Raw genomic sequence first — 15,530 nt, 5'->3', positions numbered from 1 at the left:
TTCTGCCCCCTCCTGCCCCCGCCCCAGGCCACCACCCAAACCTTCTGCCCCCCTCCTGCCCCCGCCCCAGGCCACCACCCAAACCTTCTGCCCCCCTCCTGCCCCCGCCCCAGGCCACCACCCCAACCTTCTGCCCCCTCCTGCCCCCGCCCCAGGCCACCACCCAAACCTTCTGCCCCCTCCTGCCCCCACCCCAGGCCACCACCCCAACCTTCTGCCCCCTCCTGCCCCCGCCCCAGGCCACCACCCAAACCTTCTGCCCCCTCCTGCCCCCACCCCAGGCCACCACCCAAACCTTCTGCCCCCCTCCTGCCCCCGCCCCAGGCCACCACCCAAACCTTCTGCCCCCCTCCTGCCCCCGCCCCAGGCCACCACCCCAACCTTCTGCCCCCTCCTGCCCCCGCCCCAGGCCACCACCCAAACCTTCTGCCCCCCTCCTGCCCCCGCCCCAGGCCACCACCCCAACCTTCTGCCCCCTCCTGCCCCCGCCCCAGGCCACCACCCCAACCTTCTGCCCCCTCCTGCCCCCGCCCCAGGCCACCACCCAAACCTTCTGCCCCCCTCCTGCCCCCGCCCCAGGCCACCACCCCAACCTTCTGCCCCCTCCTGCCCCCGCCCCAGGCCACCACCCAAACCTTCTGCCCCCCTCCTGCCCCCGCCCCAGGCCACCACCCAAACCTTCTGCCCCCTCCTGCCCCCACCCCAGGCCACCACCCAAACCTTCTGCCCCCCTCCTGCCCCCACCCCAGGCCACCACCCAAACCTTCTGCCCCCCTCCTGCCCCCGCCCCAGGCCACCACCCCAACCTTCTGCCCCCTCCTGCCCCCGCCCCAGGCCACCACCCAAACCTTCTGCCCCCCTCCTGCCCCCGCCCCAGGCCACCACCCCAACCTTCTGCCCCCTCCTGCCCCCGCCCCAGGCCACCACCCAAACCTTCTGCCCCCTCCTGCCCCCGCCCCAGGCCACCACCCAAACCTTCTGCCCCCTCCTGCCCCCACCCCAGGCCACCACCCAAACCTTCTGCCCCCTCCTGCCCCCGCCCCAGGCCACCACCCAAACCTTCTGCCCCCTCCTGCCCCCGCCCCAGGCCACCACCCAAACCTTCTGCCCCCTCCTGCCCCCGCCCCAGGCCACCACCCAAACCTTCTGCCCCCGTCCTGCCCCCGCCCCAGGCCACCACCCAAACCTTCTGCCCCCGCCCCAGGCCACCACCCAAACCTTCTGCCCCCTCCTGCCCCCGCCCCAGGCCAGAGCCAATGTTCCCCCTAACTTTTTCCATCCATGAGCAGAATAATTTTTGTTATGTGAAGTGAGGTAGATGCAGCTGTGCGTGCTCTGCCACTCAACTGGGCAGCACCTGAATTTCTCCAGGGTGGTCGCCCAAGTGCTCAGCTTACAGGGAACACTGGTGACAACTCCCTCTCAGACCCTGCATCTGCTCCTACATCCCTCCCGCAGCCCAGAATCCTCTCCTGCCCCCATGCCCCCTCCCAGCCCCACACACCAATCCCCTGTCCCAGGTCACAAACCCCTCCTTCACCCAAGCTCCATCTCAGACCCCCCCACCCTCTCCTGCCCCCCAGGTCCCTACCATGAGCTCCCTCCTGCAGCCAGCCTCCATCCCAGACCCCACACCCCTTCCACAGAACAGTGCTACCCTTGACCACTTGCCATAACCTTGGTGTGGCCCACATCCAAAATGATTGCCCAGCCCTGGGCTGGGCACTGAGACTGCCTGACAGACAGGCAAGGGTGAATTGCCAGCAGAGGGCTCCAGCACAGCACGTGCCCTGATATGCTAACCATGGTCCAGGCTGTCTGGGTTTGAAAGGTTGAATGCTTTAAATGACCCTGCTCCCAGGAAGGGAAGGAGCTGGGTGTGAGGGGATTGGCCTCCGACAGTGGCTGGGAAGGAGGACGCAGGTGGAACGGAGTCCGTGAGACCCATTCCGGTCTCTTGGAAGAACTAGCTGGTGTAATGAGTCCATCCAGCAGCTTTCGGACGAAGATCCTGCCACCCACCCTTCCCCTGCGGAAGCGGCACCTGCACCGCTAGCATTCCCCAGCTGGAGCACCTATGCCTGGCGCACCGAAGGAAAGTGGGGCTCAGCACCAGCAGGGCTGGATTACTGGCGCCTGGGCCGTGACCCCTGCTCTGCCTGCTCCCTGTGGCCTCACTTCCATGTGGCCTCTTCGCCCCTGAGCCCAGACCCACTGTGCCCACAGGGCTCAGACAGGAGCACCCACTGGCGAGAACAAAAGTCAGCTCCTGTGCACTCAGATCTCATTGGGTCCAGCGGGGAGAACCAGGCTCTCTCTCTCTCTCTCTCTCTCTCTCTCTCTCTCTCTCCTCTCTCTCTCTCTCAGCGTGCCAGTGTCCCCTGCCGTTAGCCCCTGCATTTCCCCCAAGCTGCCCCCCCGCCCAGTACCATGCCGGCTCTCTCACACGGCGTGTGTGGGGTCTTACTTTCAGGTGCAAAGCACCAGCGAGGATGAGAGTGGCACCTCTGAGTCAGGAGCCTGGCTGCCCACGCCCGTGTTGGCGAGAGAGCGGAGGCGTAAGTAGGCTCTGACGTGAGCCATGCGCGGGCATGCTGGGGGTTGGAGTCTGCAGTGGAGCTGTCTGGCCATAGGATAAGCCAGACCTGGCCTTGGGTACTGCCCTGTTTGGAGCCCATGGGATCTGTGGGGGCTCGGAATCCTGTCCCCCAATACACAGCTGAGTGAGAGGAGAGGCTGGATATGAGTCACCAGTGCACCCTTGCATCCAGGGCAGCAAATGGCATATTGGGGTGCATTAGGAGGAGCGCGCCCAGCAGATTTAGGGAAGTTATTATTCCCCTCTACTCAGCACTGGTGAGGCCACACCTGGAGTATTGCATCCAGTCCTGGGCCCCCCAGTACGGAAAGGATGTAGATGCATTGGAGCTGGTTCAGCAGGGGGCAATGAAAATAATTAAGGGGCTGGAGCACATGACCTATGAGGAGAGGCTGAGGGATTTGGGGTTATTTAGTTTACAGAAGAGTGAGGAGCGATTTGATGGCAGCCCTCAACTTCTTGAAGGGAGGCTGTGAAGAGGGTGGAGAGAGGCTGTTCTCAGTGGTGAGGGAGGGCAGAACAAGGAGCAATGGTCTGAAGTTGAAGATGAGGATGTGTAGGTTGGATATTAGGAAAATCTATTTCCCCAGGAGGGTGGTGAAGCACTGGAATGTGTTGCCTAGAGAGGTGGTGGAATCTCCATCCCTAGAGGTTTTTAAGTGCCGGCCTGACAAAGCCCTGGCTGGGATGATTTAGTTGGGGTTGGTCCTGCTTTGGGCAGGGGGCTGGATTTAACGACCTCCTGAGGTCCCTTCCAGACCCAGGATTCTATGATACCTTGTACCCCACGGCGCGAGGCCGGCTGGGAGCCGGGACAGGGAAGGGAGCACAGTGGGGTCAGAAAGGGAACGCTGAGAATGGTCCAACGTGATGCAGCAGTTGGACATTGGCTCTGACTGTACATACGTAATATTGAGACTCACGGTGAGCCCTTCTGGCCATGGACTCAATAAGAGCCCAGCTGCCCAGGGAGCACCTGTCTTGGCTAAGCCGGGTGCCTGGCGGGGGGGTGCCTTTGGGCAGCTGAGTGGGAGAGCAGAGTCAGTCCCACATGCGGCCCTGCACACAGCTCCAGTCCTGCATCTGTGCCCCCAGTGGCCCTGCCCCCCAGCACACAAACTTCAGCCCGGCATGTGGCCGCCAGCCCCTCAGAGCCCTGCCCCCCAACCAGGAGCTCTGAACAGCCCAGCACGCAGCTCACAACCCCCACACAGCCCAGCCCTCACTCCCTAACCCAGCCCCAAACCCCGCATCACCCAGCCCTGCATACAGCTCCCAGCCCGACCCCGAATCCTGCACCATCCAGCCCGACCCCGAACCCTGCACCACCCAGCCCTGCACACAGCCCCCAGCCCGACCCCAAACCCTGCACCACCCAGCCCTGCACACAGCCCCCAGCCCGACCCCAAACCCTGCACCACCCAGCCCTGCACACAGCCCCCAGCCTGACCCCGAACCCTGCACCATCCAGCCCTGCACACAGCCCCCAGCCCGACCCCAAACCCTGCACCACCCAGCCCTGCACACAGCCCCCAGCCTGACCCCAACCCCTGCACCACCCAGCCCTGCACACAGCCCCCAGCCCGACCCCAAACCCTGCACCATCCAGCCCTGCACACAGTCCCCAGCCTGACCTCGAACCCTGCACCATCCAGCCCTGCACACAGCCCCCAGCCCGACCCCAAACCCTGCACCACCCAGCCCTGCACACAGCCCCCAGCCCGACCCCAAACCCTGCACCATCCAGCCCTGCACACAGTCCCCAGCCTGACCCCGAACCCTGCACCATCCAGTCCTGCACACAGTCCCCAGCCTGACCCCGAACCCTGCACCGTCCAGCCCTGCACACAGCCCCCAGCCCAACCCTGAACCCTGCATAGCCCAGCCCTGCACACAGCCCCCAGCCCAACCCCGAACCCTGCACCATCCAGCCCTGCACACAGCCCCCAGTTCTACCCCTGCACTGCCCAGCCCCCAGCCCTGAACTTAGCCCAGCCCAACTGTAGTGTGTGCAGAGATCTTTCATGTCGACAACCTGCAAAGAGGTGCCTGGACTGGTCCCCACCTTTCTTTCCCTTGGCTTTAGGTTTCATGCTCCAGGCCCACAGCGGGCAGTCTGACAGCAGCGGTTTCGTGGAGGAGCCAGCTCCCGACTTGACGCCCACCCCCCAGCTCCCTGACATTGCCAGCTCCAAGCTCTGCAGGACAATGGGGGGCCCGTGTGGCACCGGCCAGGCAGTGTAGGTCAGGACTGCCTGGCTGAGAATTTGTCTGAGCGAGAAGACGACGCCCCCTGCCTCCAGGCCACACGCCCCTTCCTTGCAGCCACTCCCAAGCCCCTCCGTGAACAAGCCCTGGGACACCAGGCTCAGTGCGTCCTGGGCCTGGGAAAGCTACACCCCTGTGTTCTGGGTCAGGGGGCTGGAAGGCAGCAGAATTGTATCTCAAATCAAGGCAGCCAGCAAAGCCAGGGAGGGGCATCCATTCAGCAGGGCTAGCTTGGACACAGGGGGACGACCACCTGCCAGGCAGCCGTGGTGACCCAAGGGTGCAGAGTGTGGTGGGAGAGGCATCCACCCACCAGGGCGCCAGGGTGAGCCTGGGGCTGGGGGGAAGGGAGAGCTCCCTGGTGTGTAAAAAAGACAAGTTGACTGAGAACTTCTGCTACAAGCAGCAAAAAATCATCCTTCCTCCCACAGCCCTGGGCTGCCGGACATCAGCATGTGGGGCACCGCAGTGGGTGGCCTTGCCAAGGTGACAATGGGGGGCCGGGGGTTCTCTGTCCTGGTTGACTGCCCCCTGCTGGCACAAATGGAGACGTGCTCCACAGGCTCCTCAGGGGGCCCCAGCTCATCGCTCACAACCTCACTAGCACTTTGGAACCCATTCTTGTTACACACACTGTAGCGCTTGCAACACTAGGACAGCTGGACACTGCCCAGCCACAGCCCACGCACACTGCAAATAAACACGTGGGAGAGAATGGCCCTGCGTGCATGTGGAGCTGTTTGAATGGACACAAGTGAGGCCCAAAGGCCCGTCTGCACTGGGGGGGTAGCACGGAGGCTGGCAGCGGGGCGCAGGGGAGACAGACTAGAGCATGTGGTGGGAGGTAGCTGGGCTCTGGCTGGAGGTGTGGGCTGAGGGGTAGGGCTGGGGCTGAGGGGTTTGGGGTGCGAGAGGGGGCTCAGGGCTGGGGCTGAGGGGTGCGGGAGGGGCCAGGGCTGGAGCTGAGGGTGCAGGGTGTGAAGAGGGGCTCAGGGCTGGGGCTGAGGGGTGCAGGAGGGGCCAGGGCTGAGGGGGCTCAGGGTGAAGGACAGGGCTCAGGGCTGGGGCTGAGGGTGCAGGGTGTGGGGAGGGGCTCAGGGCTGGGGCTGAGGGTGCAGGGTGTGGAGGGGACTCAGGGCTGGGGCTGAGGGTGCAGGGTGTGAGGGGGGCTCAGGGCTGGGGCTGAGGGGGGCAGGGTGTGAGGGGGGCTCAGGGCTGGGGCTGAGGGTGCAGGGTGTGAGGGGTCTCAGGTCTGGGGCTGAGGGGTGCAGGGTGTGAGAGGGGCTCAGGGCTGGGGTCGAGGGTGCAGGGTGTGAGGGGGCTCAGGACTGGGGCTGAGGGTGCAGAGTGTGAGGGGGGCTCAGGGCTGGGGCTGAGGGGGGCAGGGTGTGAGGGGTCTCAGGGCTGGGGCTGAGGGGTGCAGGTGTGATGGGGGCTCAGGGCTGGGGCTGAGGGGTGCAGGTGTGAGGGGGGCTCAGGGCTGGGGCTGACGGTGCAGGGTGTGAGGGGGGCTCAGGGCTGGGGCTGAGGGGTGCAGGGTGTGAGGGGTCTCAGGGCTGGGGCTGAGGGGTGCAGGGTGTGAGAGGGGCTCAGGGCTGGGGCTGAGGGGTGCAGGTGTGATGGGGGCTCAGGGCTGGGGCTGACGGTGCAGGGTGTGAGGGGGGCTCAGGGCTGGGGCTGAGGGGTGCAGGGTGTGAGGGGTCTCAGGGCTGGGGCTGAGGGGTGCAGGTGTGAGGGGGGCTCAGGGCTGGGGCTGAGGGTGCAGGGTGTGAGCGGGGCTCAGGGCTGGGGCTGAGGGGTGCAGGGTGTGGGGAGGGGGGCTCAGGGCTGGGGCTGAGGGGTGCAGGGTTTGGGGGGGATAGGGCTGGGGCTGAGGGGTATGGGAGGGGCCAGGGCTGAGGGGGCTCAGGGTGAAGGACAGGGCTCAGGGCTGGGGCTGAGGGGTGCAGGGTGTGAGGGGGGCTCAGGGCTGGGGCTGAGAGGCTCAGGCTGCAGACAGGCAGCACTGACCTCAGGCAGCTCCTGGTCAGCAGGGCTAAGCCCAAGGGCACTTTTGGCCCCGCGGCGGAGACACGGCCAGCGACCACGCGCGCTGCCCGCACCCACCGCCGTGGCAGTTCCCGGGAGCTGCAGGGCAGCGCAGGCGGCAGGGGTGGCACAGAGCGTCCCTGGCTGCCCTGTTGCGGAGGCGCCAGAGGGAAATGCCAGCACTTCTGGGAGCTGCGCAGGGCCCAGGCAAGTGGGGAGCCTCGGCCCTGCCGACTGGGCTTCTAGTGGCTCGGCCAGTGGGGCTGGCCAGAGCTGCCAGGACAGGCCCAGTGGTGCGGGGTGGGTGGGGGGGGTAGGGAAGGGACGATCGCCCAGGGCCCAGCATTTCGAAGGGACCTGGAGCTCTGGGCAGCACTGCCGCTACTTCAGCCCCTTTGAAGTGCCAGAGCAGTGTTCCCCTACGGGCTGACTGCCTGTGGCCCCACCCCTTCTGCCCATGGCCCCGCCCCTTCTGCCCATGGCCCCGCCCCTTCTGCCCATGGCCCCGCCCCTTCTGCATTTGGCCCCGCCTGTTCTGGGGGCATGGGCCTGGGCTCCCCTCCCCCATTGCCCCAGGGCCCATGGTAGCTGTCAGCTCCACAGCTCTAGGGCCCCTTTTCCAGTTAAAGCGACTGGGTTGTAAGTTTCCTTCCTGCCCTGGGTGACCCAGCTGTGCTGCCCTGGCGTGCCCAGGCCCATACTACTCCCAGCACAGCACTGGGGTGGGGGTGGAGGGGTGAGGTGTGGTTGTTCTGAGTCATTCCCAGCCCAGCCGATCCCTGTGGCACCTCCACAGCTGAGCCACCTCTGCCCTGCCCCATGCAAGGCCCATCCTCACTCCACCCCTCCCGCTCAGCTCTTCCTGCGTGCTGCCAAATAGCTGATTGAAGGGAGAGGGTGGGGAGGGAGAGGAGCTAATCAGTGGGACCACCACGGGGGGCTGAGCACCCATTATTTTTCTCCAGTGCACCCACAGAGTTGGCACCTATACCTTTGCAAACTCTATGTCTCTCGCTGGCCCACAGCAGAGTCACAGCTGATTCTCATACCTTTTCCCACCCATAAGGGCTGGAGCTCTGTAATGGTCCCCGCTTAGGGAATATGGCCTAGTGGTCACAGCTATGATGTCTACTTCACCAGGAGGGTGGTGAAGCACTGCAATGTGTTGCCTGGAGAGGTGGTGGATTCTACATCCCTAGAGGTTTTTACGTCCCGGCTTGACAGGTCCTGGCTGGAATGATTTAGCTGGGGCTGATTCTGCTTGAAGCAGGGGGCTGGACTAAGTGACCTCCTGAAGTCCCTTCCAGCCCTAGGATTCTGTGATGTTATGTCAGCTTTGGCCCCCTTGCCCAGAATGGTGAAGCTCAGGCTTTGCCCCTCCCCACCACTCAGGGCAGTGGGGCTTGGGAAGGCTCAGGCCTCAGTACCCACCCCCCCACGCCCCCCTCCCTAGGGCCATGAAGTACTTTTTGTTGTCAGAAGTGGTTGCCATGCAATGAAGTTTGAGAATTTCTCCTGGTGGGAGTTATCCATGTCCATGGCAACAGGGTACTTGTCTTTGTGGTGGGTCCCCTCCCCTCCCCTTGGAGCGGGCCCTTTAGGCAGCTGTGTCAGAGTCCTGGGCCTCCCATTGCTCAAGCTGTGGGCTGCAGTTCTGCTCACCTCTGGTGCTGCCTCCCAAAGGAGCCAGTTCCTCTCCTTGCAAATGCTGCAGCAGACGGAGCATATGCTGTGGGTGCAGCGGGAGTGGGTGAGCCCCAAATGATCCCTCAACCACTTGTTGCTCAGCATGGGGTTCGTACACCCCGTTACAGGCCCCCAGGCTAAACTGCATAAAGGAAGCCGCCTTCCCCAGGGCTGGGAGCAGGTTCCATCAGGAGGGGGCGTGAAGAGTCCAAACCATTCAGGAGTTGGTCCCGAAAGGTTTGCCCATCCCAGCGCTGGCAGGAGCGGACATGGCCCTTAGCTCACCAGCCCTAACAGTACTAGTCACCCAAGCTTCTGCAATGCATGTGAGACCTAAGAAGCTAAGAACCTACTGTTCCCAGCGGCTAGCAGGGATGCACCATTAGCTCTCGCTGAACCAGCTTATGCTTGTAGCACTGAAGACCCAGTGTTCAGCCCCCACTGATGATGTGGTCAGGGGATTCACTAGAAAGGTGTTTCCCAAATGGTGTTCCTGGGAACCCTGGGGTTCCGCGAAGTGGAAAGAAGGGCTCTATGAGAAAATGCTGTCACAACAGCTGACCCCCTGTGCGGCTCCCTGCCCTGCCGCTCCTGAAACAGTAGAACTAAATTTAATTTGTTCACCAGCCGACAGTGCGGTGGGAGGGATCCAGCTGTTAAACTGAATTTAGTTCCATTATTACAGCGGGGGCAGGGTAGGGCATCACAGAGAGCCCCCCACTCACCCCCCTACCCGGGTGGACCCATTCCTGTGGTGGGCATGGCTTGGCTCACTCCCGCCAGTGGAACACCTCCACGCCAGCCTTCCTTCTGCAGGGAGCACATGGCCGCCCAGTAAAGGCTCTCCAGCCAGCACCATGGATGGATTAGGCCCAGTGGCTGGTTTGGGGCTGTGATGGGTTAATACTGGGGATGGGGGCGTGGATTTGTGGGATGGGGGTAAAGTTGGGGGTACGGAGGCAGATTTGGGGGGCTGAGGCACGGAAAGCCTGGAGATGGGGGTGGGTTTGGGGGCGGAGGAGGGTAGAGCCTGGGAATGGGGTTCTACAAAATTATTTTGAGTTTAAAAGGAATCCATGGCCAAATAGAAGTGGGAAACACTGCATTAGAGCTACATGAGCTTCTCGGACAGGAGAAGATGAGTAATTCAAACCATGCAGCTTGTTACCCTCCCTGAAATAATCCCTGTAGCTGGAACAGCCTCCAGCTCCCTCTCAGGGCAGGTTTGCTCCAAGCAGGGTGAGACAGAAGGACTGTGCAAATGCCAGAGTCGTGTGTCCCCAGTAAGCAGCCCCAGAAAGAGGGGTCCAGCCGTGGCTGGAGCAGCTCAGCAGTGGCTCAAAAACGCTGGCTCTAAGGGCCCCTAAAATCAGTTTATGCAAATCCCAGCAGCTGTTTCCTTCTTCAGCTTCTAAGACAGAAAACAAGTGTTTACAGGAAATCCCCCAGCCTAGCGCCGGTGTGCAGGCTGTGCTGGGCATAGTGTGAAGACTCTCATGGTTTGGCTTCTCCAGGGTCCCAGGGTGGGAATAGGGTTTCCAGCCAGTGACAGCTCATCTACAGGACCGTCTCTGAAAGGGAGGAGGTGCCTCACCTGCACCCCAACCTGCCCTGGCCCTCAAATGGGGCTCCCACAACCCACCCTGGGGCCTGCACTGACCAGCCTCCTGCAGTCTCTCCTCAACAGAGGCAGGTTAAGATTTGTTGGGGGCCTGATCACAAAGCACATTGGGACTCTCCATCCAACTCCTCAGCCCCTGGGGCCCTGACTCGTGCCCTGCCCCTTCCCAAGGCCCCACACCCTGACCTGGCTAGGAGCTGGGCTGTGGTAAGAGTTGCACAGACAACCTGGGCTGCAGCATGGGGCCCTGGACCATACACATGCCCTGGGCAGCACACCATGGGGGTGAGGGGGGCAAGGTCACAGGCCAGGGCCTGCTCTGGGGCACTCTGCCCAGGGCAGCTGGAGGCTCCAGGAAGCCCCACAGCTGCCCAGGTCCCCCAGGCAGCTCTTACCACAGCCTAGGTGACGATGTGCCCCATTTGGGGCATGACAGACCCCTTTTTAGCTCTGCTTCCGACATCCCAACGGTTTGCCCAAAGTGGGCTCTTTGCTGTTTGCTTTGGCCGATTTGGCTCCTCTGCTGAGAGGCTGTGACAGAGCCACCATCCCAGGAACTGGATGCCAGGCCGCACGCTAGGATCCCAGCAGGCTCAAACTCACTTGCACTTATTTGGGCAATTTCACACACGCTGACACTGGAATCTGGTTGGTGTCAGTGCAGGGGGCGTGCCACGTTTGCTCATCTACTGCAGATTAAACGAAGTATTGCACCCAATGACCCGTGGCTGGCAGAATTATCCTCACCTTCTTCTCCAGAACCTCCAGGTAAAGGAGCAGTATAGAGCGGTGGTTCCCAGCCTTTTCACTACTGCAGACCTCCAACGACCTCCCAAACCATTCTCAGACCCCCTAGTCACCCCCAAACCATTCTCAGACTTCCAATCACCCCCCAAACTGTTCATGGACCCCCACCAGTCACCCCCAAATCATTCACAGACCCTCAATCACTCCTCAAACTCTTCATGGACCCCCAAATAACCCTCAAACCTTTCATGGATGCCAATCACTCCTCCAATATGTTCACAAAGCTCCAACCACCACCAAACCATTCACAGACCTCCCCAGTCACCTCCAACCCGTTCAAAGACCCCCAAACCATTCACGGATCCCCAGTCATTCCCCAAATGGTACACAGACCTCCAGTAATATCCCAAACTGTTCACAGATCCCCAACACCCCCAAAACATTCACAGACCCCCCCAGCTGCCCCCCCAAACTATTCGTTGCCCCTCATCAAAGCCAAGTCTAGCTGCTGTGTACACTTCATTCAATGAGAAAGGAAACCATCACAGAGAATTTTTGGACAGCGACTCATAACATTATTGGAAGAGATTTTATTGCAAAATAGTTGCTTGTAATTTTGCCGTTTATTTAAAACTTATTTTTATTTATCTTTTAATTTTTTCGTGCCCCCCCCCCTGACTGCAATACCCTCAGACCCCAGGTTGGGAACCACTGGTCTTGAGTGTTCCTTGGTCTCTGCTCTGCACACTGTGGCTTCATTTGCTCCTGATGCTCTCGGTTTGGGGAGCTCACCACGCTTGGGGCCCACAGACCCACAAGCTCACTACTGGCCTTTTGTCAGCCCTGCAGCTGGACCCACACCACTACTTTTACCTCAGTCTGAGCTATCACGTGTGCTTCGCCCAGGCTGGGAATTACACCGCCCTGCAGCAGTGTGCCATGGCCTTGTCTCTCTAGGCCTCAGCTGCCTTCCTTTCCAATGGAGTTAATGGTCATTCTCCTACCCTGTCTGCCTTGCCAGACTGTTGATCTAGGGGAAACCATATGAGAGGCATCCTCAGAAGGGCACTTACACCCCCTTGCTCTCACCCCACTGTGCCCTGCCAGCCCCAGACCTCTCATCCCTTTGCACTGGCTGCTGCCAGTAGGCTCGTTTCTCAGCTCCTGACAGGCCACTGCTGAGGCCAGTGAGCAGCTGGGGCACTGGCATATAACAGAAAAGGACCATTACATGGGATTTCTCCTGATTCTAGGGACACCAGACAATCGCATCACACCAGAGTCAGTCCGGTGCAACCCCTGACTCACAGGGCCCAAAGTACAAGGGATGCTTCAGTGTCCACCATCGCACTTTATACTCATGATGGGAACCTCCAGCACCATAGTGGGGCATCGGGATCAGCAATGACTGCAAAGGGAGAGTGCTGCCTTCCTCAGCCTTCTTCTTCATCCCTAGAGCACAGCAGCCCCAGCACCATGCACTCAGAACACTGGGGTCAGTCCAGATTGCAAGGAAAAAGCGTCCCCTGACATTTTGGGGTTCAGACCAGTGAGGGGCTGTGCTGCCAACTACCCTGCAGCTCAGGGGGCCTTACATGTTAAACTGCTGTAGCTCAGAGCCTGGACACCAACAGCCAACAGACAGGCATGCGGGTCACCCCCTGGCTCCCACTACCCAGTGACTGTTTGCAGGGTGACCTCAACACTCCTGTCCTGCAGTTTCCCAAAGCTGTGTCTCCGCAGGGTCCAGCCCTCTCCTGGAACATGCACAGAAGTTAATTAGTTCATTGCTTCTTTAAGGAGACACAAAAAAGAGCTTGTTATTGTGATTGGATTACAGTCACTGCGGTGCAACCAAAGCACTGGGTTGGTTTACAACGGAGTGGGGAATCCAGGGCTGTAGCAAGAATGAGGCATTCAGCTCAGGTGCCACAGATCAAGGGGCACAGTTCAGACGGCACTGGCCCCATTTTTAAAAGCCAGCTGGGTGGCTCCATCCGAGCCACATATGGCTCTTTAAGGAGCCATTTGCAGCTCGGAATGCTGCCGTCTCCAGTTGACTCCCCCTCAGGCTGGCTCCCTGCCTTGCCTTGCTGTGCTGATAGATCTCAGCTTAACTGGTTTATTGGCCGGCCGTTAAACCAATTAAACTGAGTTCCATTAGTAGTGTGGCTAGGTAGGGACTGCCTGCGCTGCAGGTGGGGGCAGGTGGGGAGCCACACAGAGGAGGCAGCGGCAGCAGCAACAGAGATGGCGGCGGCCTGGCGAAGGAGCAGCAGGCGCAATCGTGGCGATGCACAGCTTGGCTGCTCATGTGAGGTAGTGTGGGGAGGTGAGGGGAGCAGTTTGGGGCAGGGGGAGTGTTTAAAGCTGGTAGCGAATGGGAGCAGTTTGCGGCTCAGTGAGTGAGGTTGTAGCGAGGGTCAGGGGGAGTGATTTGGGACTGATCAGCATTGTTGGCCACTTGATTTGAAGGCAGCCTCTGCTGTTAAACACTAAGCTATATTTTGGGATGTGCTCTTCTTTCTGCCTTTTATTTATTTATTTATTTATTTGTGGTGAAATCTACCATTTTGGCAAGAAAGTGAAGACAGTGACTTGATTCCTGTGTCCTGGAGGAGTGTCTGTGTATATCTAGGCCTAAGACTGAAAGGTCAGTATCAGCTTGCACCTTAATTTATTTCTTTTGTTTTCAAGCTCCCTCGTTAGGGAGACATCCCAAATGTGTCTTCCTGGGTTTTGAAGGGAGGTTTTTCTTACTTGAGTGGTGGCAGCTATTACCCAGGGTCGGGGAATCTGTGAGCTTTGGAAGCTTTTTAAGCAGAGCCTACTGAGGCCAGGTATTTTTAAGGTCTCTTGTGGGCCCCCACCTGCACTTGGAGTGTCAGAGTGGGGAGCAGTCTGACAGCATGTAGGTGCACATGGACACGTACATCCATGCACCAGACAGGGTCCCCAATCTGATCTCCCCCCACCAGTTCACTGTTGTGGTTTTTGGGGGCATCGGCGGAGATCCTTCCCCTGCCCTGACCTGGAGGTACACTGCTCTGCGGGTGCCTTGGGGCATTGCAGGGGATGGAGATCCTCAGACTAGTGGATGCTGCTGTAAAATACCTTATTAAGAACCTTTCCCACAGGGGACAGAGCCAAAAAGGCTTTGTGATGAACGTAGCTGTGAAGGAAGCTCTGTAGACAGCCCCTGTCTGGTACAGGAACACAAGTGCAAGGCAGAATCAATGGCTCCAAGGGAGCCAAGGGGAATCCAAGGTGATTGCACATTTGAGGTAAGCTGAGGCAGGTGCCTGGCTACCCAACTCCTAGAAACCCCAGAGAAAGAACTGTCCCAGGGACCCCTGACAAGAGAAGCCCCATGTGGGATGGGAGGGGCATTAATGTTCCCTCCCACTAATCTTTTCCATCCAGGTGCAGAATAAGTCTTGTTGTGTATACTGAAGCATATGCAGAGGTGCACCTCCAGGAGAAACAACAACCTAGCAGAGGTCCCTCTGCTAGTCCACTGGCAGTACCGGCAACTGTCCTGAGGGGCCGCACAAGCCAAGCACAAGCTCCCAGCTTACAGGGAGCACTGCTGGCCCCCTCAGAGAGCAGGGCATTGTGGGAGCGAGGAAGGGGGGCTGCTGGGTATGCTGCAAAGCCCAGGATTGGCAACCTGAAGAGACCAAAGTGTCTGACCCCCAAAACCATGAGATAAAAGATACTCAAATGTTCTTCAGCGTGTCTAGTGCCCGGCTCGCCCCCAGGCCTTAGGCAGCATGGCTGGGATGGGCTCAAGGCGAAAGGTTGGACTCTAGTGTACATGGATCAGCTGCCTCTCCGTGTCTGCTTCAATGAGGACACCACCTACCCTGCACTCACCCCTGAGACCAGGGACTGCCAGCCTCCTCCTGCCCCTCATATCCACCTGACCCCTGGCAATCTCCCAGACCTCACACTGCTTCGCCTCCTCAACCTTGCTCATGCCCCCTACTTTTCCTGCCCCTCCCTCCTGTATACCATATCGTCAGCCCCCATAGCCTCTTGCCTCCTTAGCACTCCCATAGCCCCACATTCCTTTGCACCCTCAGTCTCCCTCCTTCCCTCCGCCCCACAGTTCTCTACCCCTTCAGCCTCCCTTCTGTTTCCCCACAATCCCTCTGGCCTCTCAGCCTCCCTCATGCCCCCCACATCTTCCTGCTCTCACACCCCTGGAGCAGATGCAGAAAACTTACACACAGCCAGGACGGTCATAATGAAGAAGGCCCTGTGCAAGAGGGAGTATTATTCATGCATCGTCAGAAAGGTCAATATTTTGGCTAACTTGCCTTCATCAGAAAAAGGACAGTAAGATTAAGTAACTTTTTAAGTGCTCCACTTGGCAGCCGTCAAGCTGAGGAACAGATCCTAAAATAATTAATTCCTGAAAGATAAGTCCCATCTTCTTCCTGGAGCATTGCTGTTGCCTAGAATGAGAATAAGGTCACATCTAAATGAAAAAGATAATGAACATATTAGTTTTAAACCTGCTACCCATTAATTTAATTTGGTGTCTTCTAGTTCTTGTATTATGGGAAGAAGTAAATA

At 59.7% G+C, this 15,530-nt stretch overlaps 1 protein-coding gene across 2 annotated transcripts in view; it reads left to right on the top strand.

Annotated features, from left to right (window-relative positions):
* TESPA1 (thymocyte expressed, positive selection associated 1) overlaps nucleotides 1-5,580 on the top strand; it is a 28,522-nt gene extending 22,942 nt beyond the window's left edge. For both annotated transcript variants that reach the window (XM_074979859.1, XM_074979858.1), the window contains exons 10-11: nucleotides 2,474-2,558; nucleotides 4,686-5,580. In XM_074979859.1, the coding sequence (XP_074835960.1) occupies nucleotides 2,474-2,558; nucleotides 4,686-4,843 (243 nt within the window). In that variant the 3' untranslated portion in view covers nucleotides 4,844-5,580. The remainder of the gene's footprint in view (nucleotides 1-2,473; nucleotides 2,559-4,685) is intronic.
* Nucleotides 5,581-15,530: the final 9,950 nt, after the last annotated feature.

The sequence above is a fragment of the Carettochelys insculpta genome, chromosome 29 (assembly GCF_033958435.1).
Source record: "Carettochelys insculpta isolate YL-2023 chromosome 29, ASM3395843v1, whole genome shotgun sequence".
Taxonomy (NCBI): Eukaryota; Metazoa; Chordata; order Testudines; family Carettochelyidae; genus Carettochelys; species Carettochelys insculpta.
This window is presented reverse-complemented; position numbering and strand designations above follow the sequence as displayed.